At 43.1% G+C, this 25,610-nt stretch overlaps 4 protein-coding genes across 5 annotated transcripts; 2 read left to right on the top strand and 2 right to left on the bottom strand.

Annotated features, from left to right (window-relative positions):
- Positions 1-567: 567 nt before the first annotated feature.
- LOC139369344 (zona pellucida sperm-binding protein 3-like) lies at positions 568-4,262 on the bottom strand. Its single transcript, XM_071108638.1, has 9 exons — positions 3,723-4,262; positions 3,443-3,555; positions 3,194-3,294; positions 2,934-3,102; positions 1,330-1,441; positions 1,131-1,219; positions 975-1,054; positions 679-783; positions 568-587 (listed from the first exon to the last, which is right to left on the bottom strand). Exons 1-9 carry the CDS (start codon positions 4,260-4,262, stop codon positions 568-570), a joined length of 1,329 nt encoding a protein of 442 aa, XP_070964739.1.
- Positions 4,263-9,659: 5,397 nt separating this feature from the next.
- On the top strand, positions 9,660-18,040 carry LOC139370289 (ras-related protein Rab-40C-like). 2 transcript variants are annotated; one of them, XM_071109680.1, is made up of 7 exons: positions 9,976-10,369; positions 10,588-10,648; positions 10,740-10,800; positions 10,933-11,010; positions 12,798-12,854; positions 13,025-13,247; positions 15,143-15,702. In XM_071109680.1, the coding sequence occupies exons 1-7, from the start codon at positions 10,216-10,218 to the stop codon at positions 15,454-15,456; spliced, it is 948 nt and encodes a 315-aa protein (XP_070965781.1). In that variant the 5' UTR covers positions 9,976-10,215; the 3' UTR covers positions 15,457-15,702. The 2 variants fall into 2 exon arrangements, with proteins under 2 accessions (XP_070965782.1, XP_070965781.1); XM_071109681.1 differs by lacking the exon at positions 12,798-12,854 and having other exon boundaries at positions 9,660-10,369; positions 15,143-18,040.
- Positions 18,018-22,323, top strand: LOC139370288 (WAP, Kazal, immunoglobulin, Kunitz and NTR domain-containing protein-like). Its single transcript, XM_071109679.1, has 2 exons — positions 18,018-20,148; positions 20,361-22,323. Exons 1-2 carry the CDS (start codon positions 19,840-19,842, stop codon positions 21,906-21,908), a joined length of 1,857 nt encoding a protein of 618 aa, XP_070965780.1. The 5' UTR covers positions 18,018-19,839; the 3' UTR covers positions 21,909-22,323.
- On the bottom strand, positions 22,315-24,713 carry LOC139370290 (methyltransferase-like 26). Its single transcript, XM_071109682.1, has 6 exons — positions 24,362-24,713; positions 23,939-24,101; positions 23,741-23,800; positions 23,287-23,354; positions 23,112-23,190; positions 22,315-22,880 (listed from the first exon to the last, which is right to left on the bottom strand). Exons 1-6 carry the CDS (start codon positions 24,553-24,555, stop codon positions 22,824-22,826), a joined length of 621 nt encoding a protein of 206 aa, XP_070965783.1. The 5' UTR covers positions 24,556-24,713; the 3' UTR covers positions 22,315-22,823.
- Between the last annotated feature and the right edge of the window lie 897 nt (positions 24,714-25,610).

Below are 25,610 nucleotides of genomic sequence, written 5' to 3'. Positions count from 1 at the left end.
GATGTTAAGGTCCCGGGCTGGTATAGTTACTCGTGGTCTGTAGTTGTGAGGCCAGTTAGACAATATCCAGTTCTAAAATGTGCAGCAGTTTATGGTAGTAAATTTACAATTCTGCACACTCCCTCAATTTAGACATGTCTTGTGTGACAACTGCGAATATAAGAGTGGCCTTGTGCCCATCACAAGGTCCACCTGTGTAATGATCATGCAGGGTGATGGAGTCTCTTGACAAAGGAGAAATGCTCAAACATGGATTTCAACAAATGTGAACACTTGAACTAAGCTTTGTACGTATGGAACATTCCTGGGTTCTTTCATTTCAGCTCATGAAATTAAGTTCACATGTTGGATTTATATATTTGGGGATTTTAAAATGACATACCAATAATTTCCAGACACATGCCAATAGTCAACTACTTCAAATAAAACACCCAAATATGTATGTCTGAAAGTAATCAACTTTAATATTTCAACCCAGTTCTGCCTGTACCTCTGCAGCCATTTTGAATGAAGTCAATACACATGATAGTTTAAAAAGTTTATTTTATCAAAAGAACTGTCCACTGCTCAAACCCTCCCAACAGCACCTAAAACAATGAGGGAGAAAGCTATTATTTTCAGAAATTTGTGCTCATAATATATTAACATATGAAACATTCTTAAGAATTAACCAGCTACCTTCAGTAGACCCATCGGTGAAGGTTTCCACGCTCCATGTTTTATTTTTAGCATGGTCGTCATGGGCCATCGTCATAAAATGACTGGTCACAGTTTGTGCGTGAGCTATGAGAGCGTTTTCAGATCATTATTGCATTTTCCACAGAGATTAGTCAAACCATAATGTAAAATGGTGGTATGAATGCCCGCATTAAGTCGTCAAAATGGCTTCCCATTCCCCATTCTCTAATGCGCTCAGATGAAAGGGTTGGTGACAATGAGACAAGACTGGTCATGAACCGGGCCTATACACTCACCGGAGGGTTGTAGAGAAGGAGAAGGACAAGAGCCGACACAGCATGAGCAAACCGCAGCTTCACCACACAGTTCCACCCACCTAGGACAATCACAATAAATATTAAACCTCATAGCAAGGAGGTCCCTCAGAACTCAAATCACTCAGGTGAACCTACTTTTTAGTCTTTGTGTCATAGTTGCAGGATTTGAAACTTGGAGTTGGAGTGACATTCCCTGTAGTTATTTCACAGTGCAAGTGGAGTTTCTGGAAGAAAATAAAATGTACGTTCTTTAAGGTGCATTACTGTAGGCCTATAGTATTAAAGAAGCAAACCATCATGATTAGTTGTTTGGAGAGTCACACATGAGTCAGACCTGATTGTCCAGGCCCTGGAAGATGAAAGCTCCAACAGTGAACCTCAAAGCATTGTTGGTTGTGTGTGACAGGAACTTTGACTGGACAGTATTCTTGCCATCCACCATGCATCTAGTGAAGAGAAGATCGTGTACTTAGCACTCCAATTCGGGACAAGGTTCACTCGCTGGTTCTTATTCTCACCTTGTAAACCAGGGACTGAGTTACAAAAGACACTAGGGCTGTTTATACAGGCAGACCGTTCTGATTTCTCTTGGTTGAGGTTTAACAGCACTTGGCATCCCATATATTGCATTACCACCCCCAACTGAATTATAGGCCCATGACACTGTGATACAAAATGGTAACCAAAAATACACTGAATATTACCCTACTTTAACCTCATCTGATCCTTCCCCAGGCCAATGGGCTGAGAGGACAGGACACTACCATGCTACACACGCTGCGCTAGTCCTCTGCACCTTACTGAAGCATACATGTCAGTCATTGGCCTATCCCTCTGTGCTGTCAGACATCCCATTCACAGGAATCCTCCGAATTGCTCACCCTTGACCCATTCTCTACTTCACTCCCTCAGCACTACTCTGACTAGCCACCGAACACGTCTGATCCCCAGCGACATGTGCACCCTACAGTTGACCACTTCATCCAACGGCACTACACAACCCTCTATCCCATGCCCTTCTGCACACATCCACATTTTGGAATCTCCCTCCTACACTGTGACAGGACCATAAATGTTGCAGCTGAAACAGAGCAGTGGATTCAGCACAAAAGCGCCAACAGGATAACTGATACATCCTAACATGATCTTGTCAGGTAAAGACTGACTCAACTCAAAAGGGCTGACAGTGACAGTGTTGCCACTGGGTCTGCGTCGCACCAAACTTCACACAGGAATCTTCAACTTCCATTGCACCACCCCAGAAATCACTCCCTTCAATGGTGCGCAAAGCAAGACTATACTAGTTGCGGCGCACAGAGCGCCTGCTCCCTCTGATCTAAAGAAACAAGTCCAATCCACCGACTCAAAAGCACACCCTCTTTTCCACCCCTGGATCAGCCAAAAGACCTGGTTCCATCCTCTTCCAAAATCTCAGTCCCACTGGACCAAAAGGCATCATCATCATCACCATAACATCAACACAAGGCTCATGCTCCTCACAAACCTTTACCCCTTCAATTTCACCTCCATAACTCGAACTGGCATCTGGCCCACTTGCAACTTCAGTCTTCCTCGACATACCCCTTTCCCTGTTATTGCTAGAGTCAAATTCAAACCCATCCCCTTTCCCTCCAATCCTCTTCCCTTAACCAATTACCCGACTCCTGAAAATAATCCATTTCCACAAACCAAAATTTCTTTAGCCTTGGGAGACATGCTAAGCTCTGTACTCCCACAACAAATGTCAATTTGACCAATCAGATAAGTTGACTTGATGTGATTGGTCTTTCAAGCAATTAGTGGACAAAGAGAATTAGGCTGCCTGTGTAAACTGCCCAGCTGTGGAATCTAGCCAATTAACAAGCAAGAAATTAACTACCATGAACAAAACAAAACCAGGCCAAGATAAATTGTAGTTCTGTAACAAAGTAGTTTTACCCATAGTTGTCGACCACAGTGTATTTGAGAGTGGAGTTGGGGCTAGCAGTCACATAACAGTTGTTAATATACACCCGCCGATGCAAAGAAATAGTGGGAACTTTGGCCTCAAAGTACATTGGTTGTCCAATGATATAGGTTTTATTTCCAGTGAGCTTGTTCCATGATTCTGAAGAGAAAGGATAGAGTTAAGGTTCATCAATAGAAAACAATACTGCAAGTGCATTCAGATTTAGGTGACATCTGTCAAGTCAACTCACCATCATAAGATATGAGGGTGACGCCAACCTTGGATTTAAGGGCCTTGAAGACTTTTCCCGCCAAACGAGGATGAAAGCCAAACTTGTAAGAGTGGTGGATCCTGTAGAAAATGGCCATTAGTGCAGTCAGACACTCAAATAATATCCAGACTAGCATACTACCTAGTATGGAGCCATGTATAGGATATGCTAGTGTGGACATTGGAACGTAGTCATCAAATGTGAAATCATGATGAAGTGGTGGTTCACCGATTGTAGCGGCATTCGATGTGAACAGAGAATGGCAACTCCCTCACAATACCGCCTATGGCCTCTGGCTCGTACTTCAGCACGTTGGAGTAGGAAATATAGTCAGCGGTACACTGGAATAGGAGAAACAACTCTAAAAACCACCAAGACATCTGAACATACTCAATCATTACAGCCATGGAAATATAATCCCTTCAGACCATTGCAAATTGACTGGATCACATTACATTTGATGTCTGAGTGACAGGGGATTGTATTTCTGATGACATTGGTAGCCAACCTTTCTATGGAAGTTACAGCTTTTGATGTTGTAGAGCATGTAGTAGTGTTCTGCGGTGGATTGGTTGACTTTGCATTTGTGGAGTTTGAGGTACTTGCAGGCGTCGGGGTTGGTGAACGCGTCCTTTCTGATTCTCACATAAATCCTGTCGAGGTGGCACAGGACCTCAACCTTCTTAGAGTGAACTGGAGGAGTGGTGGGCGGAGATGCGGTGGGCAGCAGGATGTGCTTGACTGAGAGTGGCAGCGGCCTGAACTTCCCTTCAGGCTTGAAGACATCCGCTTGGTCCTCAGAAGCACGAATAGGGATGTATTCTGGTAGCTTCAGATAGTCTGGCTTACGAGAATGCTCCAACATGGGAGTGGCCACGATTTGGGAACGAGATCTGACCTTGGGTTCAGATTCGTCATCAAACCTCAACTTCTCACCCCACAGAACCTCAGTGTCAGTCCCATCATCAACAGCTAAAGGGAAGCCCTTACCTGGCAAACCATAGGCAGAGTAGTAACTCATGAGCAAAAGCATCAATTTCACCACCATCTTGTCATTCACCACCAAATCTCTCTCAATAATCCAGAACAGTAAAAAAGGTGTATGAGAGAACCACCATTTGCTTGTGTGTTTTATATACTAGCTACAGCACCCAAGTAATTGCAACACCTGGTGATGACTTTAATCAGTAGCAGAATCAACCAATCAGCAGTCACCAGGGCCCAGTTTTTCAAAAGTTATATGATCACAGTTTCATTTTAAAGCAGATATAAATCGCCTTGTGACGGGGAATGGATGTTTATTATGTTCAACAGGGAGGGGCAGTTGAAAGTAAGATTCAGCCCATCTGCTTTTATACTATAGTTTGACTATAAGTTGTTAAATGTTTCTTCTGAAATAAATATTTTAAAATAAATATAGTTTTACCACATGAAAACAAGAGCTCAGTTCAGAGTTGACCTTAAAATTAGGGACAGACGCAAATTAATCACATTAAATTAATAATCTTCAGAAATGATTTTGTCAAAGCAGCAAAATAACAAAGCAACACAATAACTAGGGCTTTACAATGATGGTGGACTCTTGGTATTAAGTAGGGTTAAAATCTTCCATAGAAGTCAGAGGGTGCGCAGTCACATGTCAAAATTAGTCATTTTGGCACTTTAGCAAGTCATTATTCATATTAAAAATCTGTTTATTGAATATGTGGTATATATTTAAGGGCACTTCAATTAATATAACAGGCTTTTAAAATGCAATATCGATGCACAATTTTGACCTTTCTTAAATAATCAAAGAGAAGCAAAAGGCACTCATTTTGTGGAACGACCCAACTGCTGGTAGCAGTAAATCACCAACCTTGGTTTTATACCTTTTCAAACAATACACTCCAGGTGGCAGTATGCACCCTTTCAGTTTGTTGACCAACTCAAAGAAGTAGTAGAATAAGAAAATGGGCTACTTCAAAATGGAGATGAGATGGCCTCAATGTTGCTGCCCATGCTCTCACAGACACCATAATGGGACAGATACAATGTTGCGTCAGAGAGGAAGCCCAGTGGCTGGAAGTGGGAAAGTATGGAGCGAGATGGAACTGGGCCGACATTTGGCTGATTTTCTCATCGAAGAAAAGCCTGATCTCAATACAGTTTTCTGTTCCCAAAACTATGATCAGTTACGAACAGAGTACACTAAGTTTTGTAGATGTGACCCTTTGCCAAAGTTTTTAAAAATGGCATTGTTTACATTGAATTGAGTTATCGCACACTTCACAGAGAAGGCGTTCCCTTCTTCTTCTTCTTCTTCTATTTTGTATTTTTCTTCGGTGGGGTTTAATGAATGTTGGCAATATTTTGCATTACCGCCCCAACTGGACTCTAGTAGAATATTTTATTTTATAGAAATAGTTACATGAGGTATAAATGCACAGTGAATAACAAATAACAATAACAAGTAAAAAATAACATGACTATATACAGGGAGTATCAGTACCTAGTCGATGTGCAGGGGTACGAGGTAACTGAGGTAACTTTGTAACTTTGTACATTTACAATAGTATTCAGACTCTTATTCAGTACTTTGCTGAATCACCTTTGGCCGCGATAACAGCCTCGAGTCTTCTTGGGTATGAAGCTACAAGCTTGACACACCTGTATTTGGGGAGTTTCTCCCATTCTTCTCTGCAGATCCTCTCAAGCTCTGTCAGGTTGAATGGGAGTGTTGCTGCACAGCTATTTTCAGGTCTCTCCGGAGATTTTCGATCGGGTTCATGTCCGGGCTTTGGCTGGGCCACTCAAGGACATTCATAGACTTGTCCCGAAGCCACTTCTGCGTTGCCTTGGCTGTGTGCTTAGGGTCATTGTCCTGTTGGCAGCTGAACCTTTGCCCCAGTCTGAGGTCCTGAGTGCTCTGGAGAAGGTTTTCATCAAAGTTCTCTCTGTATTTTGCTCCGTTCATCTTTCCCTCGATCCTGACAATTCTCCCAGTCCCATTCCGCTGAAAAACATCCCCACAGCATGATGCTGCCACCACCGTGCTTCACCATAGGGATGGTTCCAGATATGACGTTTGGCACGCAGGCCAAATAGTTCAATCTTGATTACATCAGACCAGAGAATCTTGTTTCTCGTGGTCAGAGTCTTTAGGTGCCTTTTGGCAAACTCCAAGCGGGCTGTCATGTGCCTTTTACTGAGGCGTGGCGTCCGTCTGACTACTCTACCATAAAGGCCTGATTGGTGGAGAGCTGCAGAGATGGTTGTCCTTCTGGAAGGTTCTCCCATCTACACAGAGGAACTAGAGCTTTGTTCTTCCCTAGATCTGTGCCTCGACACAATCCTGTCTCGGAGCTCTACGGACAACTCCTTCGACGTCATGGCTTGGTTTTTGCTCTGTCAACTATGGGATCTTATATCGACAGTTGTGTGCCTTTCCAAATCATGTCCAATCAATTGAGTTTACCACAGGTGGACTCCAATCAAGTTGAAGAAACATCTCAAGGATGATCAACAGGATGCACCTGAGCTCAATTTCGAGTCTCATAGCAAAGGGTCTGAATACTTATGTAAATAAGGTATTTCTGTTTTATATTTTTTATAAATTGGCAAAAATGTTTTTTTTTAAAAATATTTTTGCTTTGGCATTGTAGGGTATTGTGTGTAGATTGATGAGGGGAAAAAAATAATTGTAGCAGTTTTAGAATCAGACTGTAATGTAAAAAAATGTGGAAAAAGTCAAGGGGTCTGAATACTTTCCGAATGCACTGTATACGGTTTATTGCATCGGCGCTATAGATCTATAATCCATAGAAGGTTTATGGAACCTCTTACCCTGGCAACTTGACTATTCATCTCATGGGTACACTAGCAATGGCTGCCAGTCCTGACTAGAATGGGAACTGCCATCTGTGGATTATATTTCTATGGTTGGGTACAGCTGTTATCCTTTGGCAAATGTAAAAATACAAAAAACGTACAGTTTGGAAAGCAAATGCCCACTTCTGACAAGAGAAGACTAACCTGTCTGTAGAACCAATAGTAAAAAAAAATTCTCAACAACTCCCATTTTTTTGCAAACAGCAGCACTGTTTTTCAAAGTAGGTTACCTCCTCTTGAGACAGGCTATTGCCAAGACTCGTGCATCGGCCATCACCGTGAGTAGTAGCATATGGCTTCATCTTCATTATTAGGTGAGTCAGTGTGCCAATGTAAATGTTATTTAGTAGCCTACTGTAGCCTAAAATGTTCCCCATGTGTGAAAATCCTAAAAACACCTCAGTTCAATTGTAGCCTACGCCACATCACAAATGTTGTTATAGTTTTATTATAAAGGGGCTTTTTCTTCAACAGTAATTGTACCACGCTTTCGAATTGCATCTTGGTGCATGGATTTGTATACAGTACGAGAAGAAGATGAAGACGTCTTGGCCAAAGTATCCATGGAATTGTTGCTTGAATCTGAAAGTACGGCAAGTGAAGTGTGTGACAATGAGTGGAACATGGTGAAATCAAAGAATGGAACGAAACGAGCTAATCAAATCAAATTGTATTGGTCGCATACACATATTTAGCAGCTGTTATTGCGGGTGTAGCGAAATGGTTGTGTTCCTACAGTAGCTCCAACAGTGCAGAAATATCTTACAATACACATACACAAAAATACACATAAATCTAAGTCAAAGAATGGAATTAAGAAATGTATAAATATTAGGACTAGCAATAAATATATGATGGGATGTATAAATATTATGGACAGTATATGAATAGAATATGTAGTATATCTGTAGTATACCTGGGATAGAATAGTATATGTACAGCAATAGTTGAATAGGATAGAAAAGCAGCGTGATTTTGTTTAGTTTAAATAAAATGTTGATAGTTTGTATAATTTTTTCACCCCACTTTGTTTCCTTTTTGGGATCCTTATCATCCACCCAAACAGTAGGTAGCTTTATGCAAATCAAATGGTTGCGAACGCCATTATACCAGAGAAGAAGAAGAAGAAGAAGAAGAAGAAGAAGACCGGCAAACTGGATGTAAGGATATTTAAGTTAATCTGTAGGAGCTTTTGTGCCGAATACATTACGTTGTTACAGGTGTCAAGCATATGGGCATGTGGCAGCAGTGTGTAGGAGGGAGGTTCCTAGGTGTGAGAAGTGACCAGAAGGGCATGAGACAAAGGAATGTGTAGCATTGGAGAAAGTAGTAGTACACTTGAAGTCGGAAGTTTACATACACTTATGTTGGAGTCATTAAAACTAGTTTTTCAACCACTCCACAAATTTCGGTTAGGACAAGTCGGTTAGGACATCTACTTTGTGCATAAAAATTTTAAAAAGCCATACTACGTTTTGCAACTGCACATGGGGACAAAGATCATACCTTTTGGAGAAATGTCCTCTGGTCTGATGAAACAAAAATAGAACTGTTTGTCCAAAGAACACCATCCCAACCGTGAAGCACGGGGGTGGTAGCATCATGTTGTGGCGGTGCTTTGCTGCAGGAGGGACTGGTCCACTGCACAAAATAGATGGCATCATGAGGAGGAAAATTAAGTGGATATATTGAAGCAACATCTCAAGACATCAGTCTTGAGCTTGGTCTATATACACATTAAAGCTTGGTCGCAAATGGGTCTCCAACTGGACCATGACCCCAAGCATACTTACAAAGTTGTGGCAAAATGGCTTAAGGTCAACCGAGTCAAGGTATTGGAGTGGCCATCACAAAGCAATGACCTCAATCCTATAGAAATCCTATAGAAAATTTGTGGGCAGAACTGAAAAAGCGTGTGTGAGCAAGGAGGCCTTACAAACCTGACTCAGTTACACCAGCTCTGTCAGGAGGTTATTTATTTGGGAAGCTTGTGGAAGGCTACCCGAAACATTTGACCAAAGTTAAACAATTTAAAGACAATGCTACCAAATACTAATTGAGTGTATGTAAACTTCTGACCCACTAGGAATGTGATGATAGAAATCAAATCTGAAATAAATCATTCTCTCTACTATTATTCTGACATGTCACATTCCTAAAATAAAGTGGTGATCCTAACTGACCTAAGACAGGGAGAGTGTGGTAACATCTCACAGCAATAACTAGCAAAGCTGGTGCAGTCCATCACTGCAGTACTTAATGTAGCTGGTGTCCACACCAGATACTGACTGTTACTTTTGATTTTGACCCCCCCTTTGTTCAGGGACACATTATTCCATTTCTGTTTGTCACATGTTTTTGGAACTTGTTCGGTTTATGTCTCAGTTGCTGAATCTTGTTATGCTCATAAAAATATGTATTAAGTTTGCTGAAAATTAACGCAGTTGACAATGAGAGGACGTTTCTTTTTTGCTGAGTTCTTAAGGGAGTTGAACTCCAGTCTAGTGGGTGGCGGTAATGCAACATATATTTGATGCCAACCGCTATTAAACTTAATCAAAGAAGAAGAGGAACCGGAAAACCGGATGTTGATGCTGGAAAAAGCTAAATCTAGGTTGATGTTATTTGCGTTGCTTTGATACTGACGCGTACTCGAAGGCAACTAATTGTTATTTATGGACTCTTAAATGAAGTAACATTTTCGTTTTGAATTAACATTTCAAAAACAATGTTTTACCTTGTAGAGGACATTTGGTTTTGGAGGCAGAATGGCCCAGATTAATTAATGATGTTTTCGTAAATTACTTTAGGTAGCTAACGTTAGCACGGGGTATTTTTCTTTCACATAAATTTACTAGATAGCTAACTAACGTTAGCTAGGTAATGGATTTTCAAAGAAAACATGATGGAATTGGAGATAATTCGTGCTCAACGCTCATTGTATGTTTTGTAGCTAGCTAGTGGTGGGCGACACTGCTAGCTAGTAACCTTCATTTCTCTGTGGCTAACGTTAGCTATAGTATCGTTAGCTACTAAACAACGTCGTTCTCCCTTAGTGTTCGACAAGGCATTCCACACATAACTTCTCCCACCCGCAGTGGATCTCCAAACTCGGTCTTAACTTGATACCAATGCGTGGGATGATGGCTACACAGGGCAGCCCTGTCAAGAGTTACGACTACCTCCTGAAGTTCTTGCTGGTTGGAGACAGTGATGTGGGGAAAGGAGAGATCCTAGACAGTCTGCAGGACGGATCAGCAGAGTCTCCCTATCCCTACAGCAGTGGTGAGTGTATGTAACTAGTTAGAATACATCAAGTGTATACATTATATGAAGTATAAACATACTAGTCAGTGTTTTTAAAAAACTTTGGAATCAAACTGGCCATTTGCCATTATACTCTCCATCATAGGCTATCAAGCTTGTTGATGAAAAATCAATCCCTTGTAGTTTGAGCTTAAGGTTGGGCTGGCTGTCTGCTATAATCATGTTTATTTTCTCAGGGATTGACTACAAGACTACCACAATCCTGTTGGATGGGAGAAGAGTCAAGTTAGAGTTGTGGTACATGTAGAAAATACTTGTCTAATACTTGCATTAAACTCATTGACAGAAAGCTAAACGGAATCTAATAGGGTCATTCTTTGTTCAACAGGGATACGTCTGGACAGGGACGATTCTGCACAATCTTCCGGTCATATTCACGTGGGGCACAGGTGGGTTAGACCCCTTCATTCCAAATGCTTCAGGTTCTAGGCTATATCATCTGTGTATTCAGGGACAAGTGGACTGTTTGCTGATTAAAGATGTATTGCTTGTTCATGTCCCCCCACTCCCCCAACCCACAGGGAATCCTGCTAGTTTATGATATCACAAATGGCTGGTCGTTTGATGGCATTGACCGCTGGATCCGGGAGATCGATGAGGTAAGCTAGTTTGCTGACTGATCATTTAACACTGCACGTCTGACGATGTGACTCAAGTCTTCATTCTAAAGAGCATATGTGCCTCATCATGCTGCAGTAATAGCTCAAATGAAATCCACCATACCGGTTTGTAGCTAGTAGAATCACTAGCCATGTAGAGCTATTGCCAGGCGGGCAGGTTGTAGTCTGAGGATCTGCTGCTGTTATCAAAAGACTCCTCTCTGACAAACGGTTTAGGTCAGTCACGACCAAAACCTCCCACAACCTGAATAGCTTTTCCCTCTGTGCTGTGGCCTTCACCAACAGGCCACTGGTAAGCCTTTTATCTTCCCGCTCATAGACTTTACACTCTGCACTATTGTGGCGGCATGTAGCCTAGTGGTTAGAGCGTTAGGCCAGTAACTGAAAGGTTGCCAGATCAAATCCCCGATCTGACAAGGTAAAAATCTGTCGTTCTGCCCCTGAACAAGGCAGTTAACCCAATGTTTCTAGGCCGTCATTGTAAATAAGAATTTGTTCTTAACTGACTTGCCTAGTTAAATAAAGGATAAATACAAACAAACAAAAAATCCGCAAGGTTGTAAACTCATCACTTTTTGGAGATATTCGCTGTTTTCATTTCAAAATAGGTTGTCCACGTGAATCGTGTCGATCCGCAAAAAAAAAAATGGAGGAGAAGCCGAAAATATCGTCTCCCTCTGTGATCACTGAATGATGGTGCGTTTCTCATTTAGAAATGAATGACTGAGCACAGAATGCTTCCCTATGCGTCCTACAAATAGAATATTAAACAGAGTTAAGAGTGTGACGTCATATCAGAATGACCACATCCCCTAACCAGCCATTAGCCTACCTCAGCTGCTCCTCTCCATCTGTTCTCCATCAGTTTATAAATGTTATTAAGCTGTGATGGTGAGCTGGGGTGTGCAGACAGTGATGAGGTTTGTTGTTACATTTGTTTAGTTATTGGAGCGGCATGGTAGTTTTTGGTTTGATAACAAACAACCTTGTTTAGCCATGCTACCTGGCTGGCTAGCTAACATCATGGTACCTTGTCTGTGCACACATTTGGATGGCACTGGAAAAAGGGATAGATAGTCCTCTCAAAGAGATGCTTCAAAGGTAGGATGCATATGCCTGATAAATGTATTCTAAGCTAAATCAGAATCTAAAATCTATTTTTTCTCTTCTGTTTTTTCTGTTCCTTAAATTCTGTTTGGTGCCTAACTTTTGGTGTGTGTGTGTGTGTGTGTGTGTGTGTGTGTGTGTGTGTGTGTGTGTGTGTGTGTGTGTGTGTGTGTGTGTGTGGTCTAAAGATGGTTTCATATAGGCCTAGTGTGTTTTCCCCTTACTGCCACAATGAAAATGCAGATCATTATGCATTTCTATTCCCTTACTACATTCCTCCTGCCCAATCACAGGTAGGCCTTTGGATATGAGCAAATCAGCTCTTTTCTGCAGTAGCCTTTTTTATTATACAGTAAAAAGTGTGAAGTTAAATTCAGAGGTGTGAATATCAGGGACAGGTTTTCGTGCAGAACGTATAGAGAACGGAAACAGTAGATTTAACAACTGACATCAATAAGGGATCATAGTTTTCACATGGGTCCACCTGGTCAGTCTGTGTCTTGGAAAGAGCAGGTGTTCCTAATGTTTTGTTTTGTTCTAATGTAGTTTAAAGTGTTAATTATATAGTCTGTAGTTTTTAGCTTCAGTGTACTTGCTGTGTGTGGATTCTGTGTCTCTATATTTAGTATTTTCTGTCTATTGTCTGTCTGACTCTGTAGCAGCACCATTTCACCAAGAGACATTCCTGGACATGCAAATGTATTTACAGAATAAAGGTGATTTCTGCTCTTCCTGTTTCCTGCTTTGAGAAGGCCGGTGTGTTTCCTGTTCAAACAGGGTTTGTGTGTGATTTGATTAAAGGAATCGTAAACAAGATGGGAGTTATTAACAAAACAACCCCTACTCTCAATATCATCCTCCTATTGATTTCTCTCCTTTCCCCCAGCATGCCCCGGGGGTGCCCCGCATCCTAGTTGGCAACCGGCTCCACCTGGCCTTTAAGAGGCAGGTGCCCACGGAGCAGGCCCGCGCCTACGCCGAGAAGAACGGCATGACCTTCTTTGAGGTCAGCCCTCTGTGCAACTTCAACGTCATCGAGTCGTTCACGGAGCTGTCGCGCATCGTGCTGATGAGGCATGGCATGGAGAAGTTCTGGAGACCAAACCGAGGTGAGGAGACCAGGGAAGACTAAAGTTACAGCCACTGTAGGGTCTTGGGTTGGGAAGCCTTAGGGTGCAGTAAAACAATGGGAAAGGTTATTGTTGGTGTGAGGAAACCTGGGTTTGTTTGTTATTTTATGTTGCTACCCTTCAAGTCTTTGATTTGATTCATATATGTAATATATCTAAACTCAGCAAAAAACAAAGAAACGTCCCTTTTTGAGGACCCTGTCTTTCAAAGATCATTCGTAAACATCCAAATAACTTCACAGATCTTCATTATAAAGGGTTTAAACACTGTTTCCCATGCTTGTTCAATCAACCATAAACAATTAATGAACATGCACCTGTGGAACGGTTGTTAAGACACTAACAGTAGGCAATTAAGGTCACAGTTATGAAAACTTAGGACACTAAAGAGGCCTTTCTACTGACTCTGAAAAACACCAAAAGAAAGATGCCCAGGGTCCCTGCTCATCTGCGTGAACGTGTCTTGGGCATGCTGCAAAGAGGCATGAGGACTACAGATGTGGCCAGGGCAATAAATTGCAATGTCCGTACTGTGAGATGCCTAAGACAGCGCTACAGGGAGACAGGACGGACAGCTGATTGTCCTCGCAGTGGCAGACCACGTGTAACAACACTTGCACAGGATCGGTACATCTGAACATCACACCTGCGGGACAGGTACAGGATGGCAACAACAACTGCCCGAGTTACACCAGGAACATACAATCCCTCCATCAGTGCTCAGACTGTATGTAGTAGCCTGAGAGAGGCTGGACTGAGGGCTTGTAGGCATGTTGTAAGGCAGGTCCTCACCAGACATCACCGGCAACAACGTCACCTATAGACACAAACCCACCGTCACTGGACCAGACAGGACTGGCAAAAAGTGCTCTTCACTGACGAGTCGCGGTTTTGTCTCACCAGGTGTGATGGTCGGATTTGCGTTTATCATCAAAGGAATGAGCGTTACACCGAGGCCTTTACTCTGGCGGGTGATCGATTTGGAGGTGGACGGGCCGTCATGGTCTGGGGCTGTGTGTCACCGCATCATCGGACTGAGCTTGTTGTCATTGCAGGCAATATCAACGGTGTTCGTTACAGGGAAGACATCCTCCTCCTTCATGTGGTACCCTTCCTGCAGGCTCATCCTGACATGACCCTCCAGCATGACAATGCCATCAGCCATACTGCTCTTTCTGTGTGTGAATCCTTGCAAGACAGGAATGTCAGTGTTCTGCCATGGCCAGCGAAGAGCCCAGATCTCAATCCCATTGAGTACGTCTGGGACCTGTTGGATCGGAGGGTGAGGGCAAGGGCCATTCCCCCCCCAGAAATGTCCGTGAACTTGCACGTGCCTTGGTGGAAGAGTGGGGTAACATCTCACAGCAAGAACTGGCAAATCTGGTGCAGTCCATGAGGAGGAGATGCACTGCAGTTCTTAATGCAGCTGGTGGCCACACCAGATACTGACTGTTACTTTTGATTTTGACCCCCCCCCCCCCCCCTTTGTTCAGGGACACATTATTCAATTTCTGTTAGTCACATGTCTGTGGAACTTGTTCAGTTTGTGTCTCAGTTGTTGAATCTTGTTATGTTCATACAAATATTTACACGTTAAGTTTGCTGAAAATTAACGCAGTTGACAGTGAGAGGATGTTTCTTTTTTTGCCGAGTTTATTTGGAATAATGAAAGGTGGTTGTCTCTTGCTTGCTGGGTTCTCATTTGATGGGAGGAAGCGCACTGGGCTCTCCTCGTCATTGACGCAACAGCAGCTGTCCCACCTGCAAAATAAACCAGCAACACAACTAGATTGTTGTCATGTCCTCTACTATATCGTTATAGCATGTAATACAACATGACTATGTCCTTCCCTGTCCATCCCCTTCCCCACCAGTGTTCAGCCTCCAGGACCTGTGTTGCCGCGCCATCGTCTCATGCACCCCTGTTCACCTCATTGACAAGCTGCCTCTCCCCGTGGCCATCAAGTCCCACCTCAAATCCTTCTCCATGGCCAACGGAATGAATGCTGTCATGATGCATGGACGCTCCTACTCCGTGGCCACCAATGCGGCGGGCGGCAGCGGCGGCCTGAGCGGCGGCAACAACAGCAGCAGCAAGGGAAACAGTCTCAAACGCTCCAAGTCCTTTAAACCGCCTCCGAGCCCCCCCAAGAGTAGCAGCAGCAAAAGTAACTGTAACATCACCTAGTGAGGGGCGAGGGAGGAACTTCTGAGGCCTCCCATTGGGCCTAATGCTATCGCTGTATGAGGCGCTCAGGGGCCCCAATTTGGAGATGCATAAACACACAACAGGAACTGTAAAAGCTGTGAGTGAGTCCAATATGGCTTTCACTCTTTCTTAGCCCCCTAGCGCCATCTTGTGGGTCGCCGTTAAACCTACAGCTACCACCCACTGTAACCAGTAGAGCTCGCTAGCTTGTCGTCCTAAAACCCAGAAGTGAGTTACCTCTGTTTTTTTCAGCCTTTCCTATGGGGAAAGAATAGGGTTTTTGGATAAACACTGAAAATAAGGTCTGAGGTAAACACAGGCTTAGGAGATCTTGTACGTTTTGTTCTATGAGATAATAGCAGCCAGTTAACATGACCTTTATTCATTATGAAGCCTTTATGTGCTTTTTTTATTACATAAATGCATCAAAATTCACAAAGTGATGTTTGCTGATGAAGATTATCTCCTAGAACAAAATGTATAAGATCTCCTAAGCCTGTGTTTACCACAGACCTTATTTTCAGTGTTTATCCCAAAAAAACGACAGTCATTTTCCCCAGTCCATCGAATCGTGGCGTAGTGCCTACAAAAAGACAACATGACTATTTCTCTCCATACAGCCTCTTGGACTTTAAGCTGTGACGTCATCACTCACCTTCCTGTCAACACTACAAGAGTATGAGGACTCTGAACAGATTCACTGGGTATATTTAAGTAGACTTATTGTACATGCGTGGTAATCGGTCGGCTTGTTTTCCAGTGGATGTTTTGCACTGACTTCTTACGTGATTCGTCTTGAATGTTTTGTGAGTTTGTGTGGGATTGTGTTATTATGCCTGTCCGTTGACTTTGTCCCTCTTCAACACTTATAGCCTATGTCTGGGTCGTGTTCATTAGGGCATGCGATGGAAAATGTTTTGCAGCGGAAACCGAAAATTTGAGCGTTTGTTATTGAACAAGCTCAGGTTGTCCTTTCTTGTTTGTCTTTTTTATTTTCATTTGCTGCCTACTGAACATGACCCTGGTTTGATATGGCTCAGAAACACATTGAGTGATTATTCTTTCCAAATCTCACACGGATTTGCCAACAAATGGAACACTTAAAATATTGAAACTTTAAAAAAAACTGTTTTTACTCTCTGACAAAGTTTTCTTGTGTCTTAATGTTACCTTTATTTAACTAGGCAAGTCAGTTAAGAACAAATTCTTATTTTCAATGACGGCCTAGGAACAGTGGGTTAACTGCCTTGTTCAGGGGCAGAACGACACATTGTTCAGCTCGGGGATTTGATCTTGCAACCTTTCGGTTACTAGTCCAACGCTCTAACCACTAGGCTACCTGCCACCCATCCATCTGTTGGTCTTCTTCTGTGTGTTGCTCTGTCTGTTGACTTGGGTCCTTGTCCTGTTTGGCACCAGAATGTATAACACCAGTCTGGTCTGTGCTCATATGATTGATTTAAAAGCAAATGGGGTCAAGCTGTTATAGCATAGGGTCATTGTAGATTTCACTGGTTTCATTTCAGAATAATGGGTGCAATATCAGACTGCTCTCCCTCACTGTTTGCAGTTTAAAGATATACTCAGCAATATGACGTAGATGCAGAAAGTAAACCGCATTGGGGGGGGGGGGGGGGGGGGGGGGGGGGGGCTTCCCTAAGGCTCTACTTCGTGTGAGAGTGAAGTCTTGCATCATGATCATCTCCATGTCTGCTGTGCTGCTCGTGGCAATGTCATTTAGCTGAGTCTACCTTTTAATGCTGATCAGAGAGCCAATGGTGTGTTGATCCAAGTCTGTTTGCTCATTCATGGCCCTTTGCCCTGAGTGACCCTGTGAGTAACCAATATGTGCCTGGCTTTTTACCGGTATCATGATTTATCTTGAAGTATCAGTAGGATTTTTGGGGAAATGCCGCAAAGGGCTAAAATATCTTTCATCTGAATCACTTTGATAAGTGGTTATGTTAACTTGTGACTTACTAACTTTGGACTCCAGTAAACTTAAATGTATCCACATAAAGCTAAATCCATACAAGCTTAATAAAAAATAGAGTTCATATTCACAATTTTATTTATACCCATTTGTTTATAAATAATATTCAGGTTTTTGTTGGTGTCTTTTATATTTTTGTAAAGGACAAAATTCTTAAATGTATTTACACAGACATTCCCTATGCTCATTGCAAGAGAGGAAAACCAATGCATGCCATTTCTGTTTCTACACCCTTTTATTAAATAAAAGGTCAAGGAAAATAATCATTATTCAGGGTATTCTAAGCACTACCTGTATGTGGTATAAGCTACTGAGTTGATTGTAAGGATGATGAACGGTTTTGCAAATAAATGTGGCTGCATAGTTGCCATGGAAATCAATGGTTTTCCCCAAATTAAACTGTTATACTTTTTTTTTCTTCAAAATGATTTATTACTGAATAACTGTATTGTATATTTTTGATTAGTTGATATACGTTTTGCTCATGTGCATATTTAGCACTTACCCTACTCTTCCTGGGGACCAAATAGGAAACAAAACACAACAAATAAAATACATAATACCATGTCACCTGTTTTTGCCTCACGCTTCAGAAAACAGGAAACAGGAGATGGCTCCTGGCGCCCTATGAGCCGTTCTGGCTCCTGCCTTATGAGCCGTTCTGGCTCCTGCCCTATGAGCCGTTCTGGCTCCTGCCCTATGAGCCGTTCTGGCTCCTGCCCTATGAGCCAGTCTGGCTCGCACAATCAATGGCTCATGCAAGGCCACTTACCTACATAATACAGTGCAAATTACAATACAAAATATATTTTAAAAATAGCTGTCTCTCTTCACAGTCCCCGTTGTGCCGTAATATGTTCTTTTATCTGGTTTTATTGCTAGCTTGAGTTTTGTAGTGATATTATTGGCTATTCAAAGCTTTGGCAATGTCGGTGCGGGAGCGGTGGGAATTATTTGTTTCTCTTTGTCCTCTCCGACCCCTTGGCTGTCGGTATCAAGCTCAATTGAAGTAAAACGGTGGGGGGTCTGAATTGATTAGTCGCCCCGGGGTTATTGGCTCGGCAGCCCCTGGCTCGCGGCCTCTCCGCAGCGGCTCTGAATGCCGGCGGTCAAAAGTCACGCGAAGGTTGAAGGGTCACGTTCAATGAAAGCGAGGGGAGTTTGCTTCTCATAGACCTTTGAGCCGTGTCGAGACAAAGATGAGTCGCACACCATTGAAAATGTGTCGCTTTACGTCTTGCCACCTGACCGTGGCATCTCGGAGCTTTGTGTGAATGATGGGTGTAAACTGACCGAAGCGTCTAGACTTCGACTTGAACACAACCAAACGTAAACAACATGTTTAAATGCATGCACTATCTATCAGTGTCAAGTTGCGCATATTTCTTGCCAGTTCTCCTGTGCGCGCCTCCTCAAAATGTTTGATTCTTTCTCATTCAGATAGCCTATCTAGTCTAATTAATCCCACATTTAAAAAGTTGTCTATGTTCATCATGACATATTCAATATTTAATATCAACATGTTGTATGTTCTAGATACACTGGATCAAATTACACCATAGTCTACTCATTGCGTAAAAAAACGGTCTTTATCAGTGTGCATTTATTTTATTGAACCAGGTAGGCCAGTTGAGAACAAATTCTCATTTACAACTGCAACCTGGCCAAGATTAAGCCAGTGCATGTTAGGAAACTTCTCAATCATGGCCCATTTATATGAGCAACACTTCTAGAGTTTTTGTCTGGACGCATGAAACATTGATGCATTTCTCACCGGAATGTTTGGCCCGGTGCGTACTGTTGTTGGGACAGCTTGACAACACCGCCCTATCAAGATTCCTTTGATGTCTTTACAATGTTTGTCCAGTTGCTTAGCGCATGGTGCTGCTTCATAAAAGTTTCAGACACTGGACAACCATGGGGGCGGTCAGAGGCGCTGCCCTTCCTACCTCTAGTCACACCAAAACCGATATTGCTTCTCTCTATCTCTTTGTGTGGTGAGTTGACTCCGCACGTCTTGGAAGTCAGCGTAGATATAGCCTGATTTTTTTTTTTTTTTTTTTGTGTGCAGTTTTTTTGTTTTAGTCTAACCGTTTTGCGATGTTATCAAACCAGACTGGATTCACAGATGTTATTTTTGTTCTCTTATTCGAGGCTACTTGTTGAATCAATGTACAGTGCAGAGGGAGATGTTTTTGTTGGACAATGGTTTATTCATCAGAAATTTGAGAAACGTTTCTCTTGCGTGGCGAGCAACAAAATTGGCACTTGTACCCAGATTGGTTACGCACAAACTGGATGGCTGCATTTGAACAAAATGGAGGTATTTTCCTGAGGGGCTGCACCGAAGTTATGGAACTTGTTGATGGATGACTTTCATGAAAGTTCCTTTTAAAATGAATATATCTTCCCTTAGCCGTCGAGGGGTTGGAGGTGGAAAGAACGTGGACACAAACCAGCCACAAGCACTTATATACCCAAAAGGACTCTTATCAGGACACGTTGGTTGGTCCTCTCTTGTGTTTTTGGTTTGCCTCTGCGTCTTCCCACAACAGACCAGGAGTGCAAGTCTAGCTGGTTCCAAAGTGGAACATCCAGGAGTTTGTCCCAACAAGCTGAATGCTAACCTTTGGGTTGATGCACAAAGCACCTGCGAACGGGAATGTGAAGTTGACGAGGTGAGGCATTTATATGTATTCAATATTTAATTCCACAATCCATTGTCTGTCATTTGTTTATGACAAACGTAAACAGTTGTAAGGAAATGTGTTATACTGTATGACTACACGTTCATTACATTTTCTTTTATTAGGTCTACCACTTGGTGTTTGTTGTATTGAAATATACTATGTATTTTTTGCCTCAGTAAATGCCTGTTGTTATTCCCCAGGACTGTGCTGGCTTTGAGAAATGCTGCACCAATGTGTGTGGACTCTTCAGCTGTGTGGCCGCCCGTTTTTCTGATGGCACCCCTGCTCAGCCGGATGGCCAGGGCGGAGGAGAGAAGGGCTCCGGGGGCCAGGGCTCCATCGCCACCTGCCAGGGCTTCATCTGCAGCCAACAGGGGGCCACCTGCGACATCTGGGAGGGCCAGCCCATCTGCAAGTGCCAGGACCACTGCGAGAAGGATCCCAGCTTCACCTGCGCCTCCGACGGACTCACCTACTTCAACAAGTGTTACATGGATGCTGAGGCGTGTACACAGGGTGTGACGCTAACTGTGGTGACCTGCCGGTTTCATCTATCTGGGCCTCAAACAAGTCCACTCCCTCAGGACACAACAGCCAATCCAACGCTGACGTCCTTCCTGGAAGACCCCATTCCCCCAACGCTCTTTTCCAACCCCAGCTACCAGTCGGTCTACATAGGCGGCACGGTAAGCTTCCACTGCGATGTAATGGGAGTACCGCGGCCCGCCGTGACCTGGGAGAAGCAGAGCGAGCGCCACGAGAGCCTGGTAATGCGGCCCGACCGGATGTACGGCAACGTGGTCATCACCAACATCGGCCAGCTAGTCGTCTACAACGCCCAGGTGTGGGACACGGGCATCTACACTTGCGTCGCCCGAAATGCAGCTGGGGTCCTCCGCGCCGACTACCCTCTCTCTGTCATCCGTCGGACCGAGGACGACATCTTCTCGGAGGACCCCGAGATGGCGGGAATGCCCATGGGGCCCCCGTTTTCACCCACCGACTGCCTGGCAGAGGTGGACCGGAGGGAGTGCTCCGCCGAGCGCTACGTTGACTGGTACTACGACGCCGAGCAAGGTACCTGCCTGGCCTTCTCCAACGGAGGCTGCGATGACAGCCGCAACCGCTTCGAGACCTACGAGGAGTGCCAGGCATCCTGCCAGAGGGAGGGGATGGGGATCTGTTCCTTACCTGCGGTCCAGGGCCCCTGCAAGAGCTGGGAGGCCCACTGGGCCTGGAACTCCCTCTTGAAACAATGCCAGGCCTTTGCTTATGGCGGTTGCCAGGGCAATGGCAATCGCTTCCGATCCAAGAAGGAGTGCGAGGCAAACTGTCCGCAGTCCAAACGACGAGTCTGCAAAACATGCCGGGTCAAAGGTAAAATCGTCCCGAGCCTGTGTCGGAGCGATTTTGCCATCGTCGGTCGATTGACGGAACTGATCGAGTACCTCGATTCTGGGATCGCCCGGTTCAGTCTAGAGAAGATCCTCCGCGACGAGAAGATGGGCTTGGCATTCTTTAACACCCGCCACCTGGAGGTGACCCTGGCTAAGATGGACTGGAGCTGCCCCTGCCCCAACATCACCATGGAGGAGGGCCCCCTATTGGTCATGGGGGATGTACAGGACGGCATGGCCGTGATACAACCTGACAGCTACGTCAGACCCATCTCCGATAAGAGGCTGAAGAGGATTCATGAAGTCTTGGAGAAGAGGACCTGTGAGATGCTGCAGAGGTTCCGGGACTAGGGGCTCTATTCGATTCATATCTCGGAAGCTCAGCGTTAGTGCGATTTCAATTTAAAGGCAATTCTCCCGCATTAGAGGAGACTGCATTCAAAGTTAACACTGCAAATGTTGGCTCAATAGGAAATTACCTTCACATTTCTATCACGCAATCTAACGCTTCAGCGAGACAGATTGAATAGAGCCCCAGAACTGATCACCTCAACTTGGGCTGTTATAGCAAGACTAATATACAGTGGCATAGCCCTACAATGACTGTGAGAAACTCTTGGGTGGAGTTTGTGCCATGATGTCCTGTATCAAATTACAGTGCATTTCTTTCTGACACTGTTTTCATTACCCAGAAAAATCAAGCACGGACTTTTCAAACAATGCCAATGTTTAACACAATCAAATCGAGATGTGTAAATACCATTATTCAAATAGGTTTATTCAAATGTAATGTTTCATGTGTAAGATTTGTATTCACTGTAATGTGCCGTACTGTTTTCTAGTGATAATTCTATGCTGAAGTGGTGTAATGTTTCTCCTTTTTTGAAATCCCATAACTTCAATGCATACTTCTTAATAGTAAATTAATACTCCAAGTTGATTGAAAAAAATGTTATACTTTTTTCTGCACTTTTCTGATGTGGGTGTCATGCAAAAGCACCTTCCTACAACAATCCTATTCATTTTAATCAAAAGCGAGCGCCATACATTTTGAAGTTACCAAACAGATCACCTATGAGGAAATTACTTGTGTAGATAGGAGTTGAAAACTGAGGGAATTATTAGATTTGGCATTGATTCAAATAAGGTATCAGTTCAGGTTCATTTTCAACCAAGTGTTAAATATCCATTACTGGTCATGTACAGACAGGAGCGCGATGGTGCATTTGTGATGTTGGAATGGAACCCCAGAGAGGGCAGTGGACTTCACACCAGACTCTCCTTCCGGAACAGAAGGCACTTGTTGTTAGCTGGCATGTCGACCTAACGTTACAATGACAAGAGAGAGTGGTTATAAGCCGACATCAAAGTATTTCACACATTTTGAAGTAAGAAATGGGTCAAGGATGTTTCAATGTGGCATCTTTTGCTATTAGAATACATTTGGTCTGACAGTTAATTTAACATGTTTGTGTTACTTACGCAGATCATTGGGTTTCATTCACATCGTTATGAAAATCCTAAATGACTGATATTTGGAGTATCGCTTCTTACCATTTTCTCCAGGAACAAGCCACTCCTCTCTGCCACAGACCTGAGCAGGGTGACGTCCCTTAGGCCCCACTCTGGATTTCTATAAGATATCAACAGTTTGAGTTATTTGCTTCGATAATGTGTGGTCAAATAGCAGATATATTCAGATTCCGGCATTATTGTAGTTCTCACTTACCTCGACCTTAGACTGAGGTCAAAGTCGATGTTGCTTTGTGGAGTGATCTGTCCATTTAGCGCATAGGGCTAGAGAGACAATATTATAAGACGTAAGACAAGTTCATGGGGGCAATTTCACAGTGAGTTCGAAATTGGACTCCCTAAAAACACGCCACTTCGATACAAGTGACTTTTAGTAGCAGTTTAGGAGAGCATTTTCCCCAATCCTTTCCCTAACCTTAACCTAATTCTCCTAACTTGCTACCTACATTTTTGTAACCTGCTGCGTAAGTTCTGCTAACCTGCAACAAAAAGGTATATCAAAGTTGCATATTTTTAGAGAGTTCCAGTTCTAAAATATGGGAAATACACAAATATTGCTTCCAACATCCTTTCTTCTACATGCTTATTTACTGCCAACATCCGGTTGAGGATATAATCAACACTGTGCTTGTAACACCATTATAATATACCCCGTATGTCAGCAGTACTCCTTGTGGTTTCAGGATGGTTCCCGCTCCTTTGAACAAACCCTGTGGGTAAAAACATAACATCACACGATAATGAGTAGTATGCAATAAAAGTATCATGTATCATCAGTTAGTGGACCATTAACTGTGCATTTATAAGAGCATCTCTATAGACAATATGTAGGCCTAAACAGTATTCACCTCAGTGCAGGCCATAGGGGAGATATGGATCATGTTGATGTTGAGTACCAGGTCCAAGGACTCGGGTTGGATCCCACCCCAGTTTTCACAGGGTAGAGAGGCGTCGAGGTGGATGGCAGGCTTCACGTTCGGCAGGTTGTGATGCGCTCTGTATGCGTCTATACTGGTGGCGGGGACAAAATAGATAATTCTCATTGTAAGCATCAACAAAAAAATAATAGCTGCTGAGAATAGGCCTAAAGAATGAGTTAGGCCTACTATTATTATCAACATGAATTCATTGTAACCTATTTTGAATAACGGTCAGCTTTGGATTTTCGGGAAAAACAACTCAGATCGGGACTCACTGAACCGTTAACTAATGCCTAGCGTTACGACATTACACATTAATTTGCAAGCTAAAAAAAATATCTTTAAACTCACCTGGCTAAAGATTGTCGGTCAAATTCTGACGGCTGCCAGGTAATATTTCGTAAACCCTGTGCGAAGTGGGTGACATGTTGCCCCGTACCAGACGATATCTCCAGTGCATTCAACGGTTTCGCCGTATCCACACTCTCACGGAGCACCGCAAGGATGGGTTCCTTATTTCTCTCGGCGGCAGGTGCATTGAGCATTTTGGCAACTCCTGGATACACTCTCCGCGCTAAAAGATGCAATTGTTTCCACCACTCCAGTTGAACTAGTTGGCTGTGCAAGTTAGTCACAACAGAGCTCTGAACAATATCGCCTCCGGACTATAACAATATTAATCGACTTCCGCGTTGTGTCACGTGATTAAACACGTCACCTGGCCTGGTGTAATAACTGCAACGTTATAAAAAGCTGCACAATGTGCACTTTTCCTGAGATTGCAGTTCCTTAGGATGGAGAAGCAGGGTGATTCTTCAACTACAGGGCACTTCAATTTCCTCTTGGTACATTTTGTGGATTTGATTTAAATATATATATATATATATATATTGTTGTTCTTTATAAGTATTATATTAAGTTCACACTACAATCACTCCAGATTTTTTAAACACCTCTCTGTCAAGTATTTTAGCTTCTTTTCATATGCATTTTATACCTCAATTTCACTGTTTAGCCCTTGTCCCTGACGCAGATTTATGTGCTTCTACTATGTTTTGCTATTAGAAATCATTAATAATTACACATAAGGTTATCTACTCGAGAAAGAGTCAATTCAATTAAATATATATCAATATTTATTGTGAGTATGCCCTTTATATTGTTTTTTTTACACAAAAATGTCCACCACTGAGGGCAAATTCCTCATAATGTTTTTGTCAAGAGAATGTTAATTTGGTTACCATGGAAACGTATTGTGACACTGAAGCACACGGCTGCAGCAGACAGTTGTTCCAGATGTGATGTCCAGAACTTAAAGAAAAATCGAGGTAAATATTGCTGGTGAAGAGAATATTTTTTATTGTCAGTCATTTCCAAACGAGCTATAATTTATTTAATTTGTGGTAGAATTGAGATGTTTTTAAAACAGCATGAAACAGCACAGAGGTCACAGACATAGAAACAAAACAAAAATGATCCTCTTAGTTTGGAGTATTGGTGTTGAATGTTGTACACCTGTTTCCCCAACTTCTCTTTCAATCCTTTGAAGAAGTCCTCCAGTAGAATCTGCAGTGTGCCACACTCCCTTTCTTTTACTGTC

The sequence above is a fragment of the Oncorhynchus clarkii genome, chromosome 17 (genome assembly GCF_045791955.1).
Source record: "Oncorhynchus clarkii lewisi isolate Uvic-CL-2024 chromosome 17, UVic_Ocla_1.0, whole genome shotgun sequence".
NCBI lineage: Eukaryota > Metazoa > Chordata > Actinopteri > Salmoniformes > Salmonidae > Oncorhynchus > Oncorhynchus clarkii.
The sequence above is the reverse complement of the archived record's forward strand: the minus strand, read 5'-3'. Positions and strand labels throughout refer to the sequence as shown.

Coding starts and splice junctions, on each gene's coding strand:
- LOC139370289 (XM_071109680.1), top strand. CDS start 10,216: ATGCGTGGGATGATGGCTACACAGGGCAGCCCTGTCAAGAGTTACGAC. Junction 10,370..10,587: donor TCCCTATCCCTACAGCAGTG/GTGAGTGTATGT, acceptor TTATTTTCTCAG/GGATTGACTACAAGACTACC. Junction 13,248..15,142: donor GTTCTGGAGACCAAACCGAG/GTGAGGAGACCA, acceptor CTTCCCCACCAG/TGTTCAGCCTCCAGGACCTG.
- LOC139370290 (XM_071109682.1), bottom strand. CDS start 24,555: ATGCTCAATGCACCTGCCGCCGAGAGAAATAAGGAACCCATCCTTGCG. Junction 24,102..24,361: donor GACCGACAATCTTTAGCCAG/GTGAGTTTAAAG, acceptor CCCCGCCACCAG/TATAGACGCATACAGAGCGC. Junction 23,801..23,938: donor CCCCTATGGCCTGCACTGAG/GTGAATACTGTT, acceptor TTTTACCCACAG/GGTTTGTTCAAAGGAGCGGG.
- LOC139370288 (XM_071109679.1), top strand. CDS start 19,840: ATGACTTTCATGAAAGTTCCTTTTAAAATGAATATATCTTCCCTTAGC. Junction 20,149..20,360: donor GGGAATGTGAAGTTGACGAG/GTGAGGCATTTA, acceptor GTTATTCCCCAG/GACTGTGCTGGCTTTGAGAA.
- LOC139369344 (XM_071108638.1), bottom strand. CDS start 4,262: ATGGTGGTGAAATTGATGCTTTTGCTCATGAGTTACTACTCTGCCTAT. Junction 1,442..2,933: donor ACTGTGGTCGACAACTATGG/GTAAAACTACTT, acceptor TCTCTTCACTAG/ATGCATGGTGGATGGCAAGA. Junction 1,055..1,130: donor TATGACACAAAGACTAAAAA/GTAGGTTCACCT, acceptor TGATTGTCCTAG/GTGGGTGGAACTGTGTGGTG.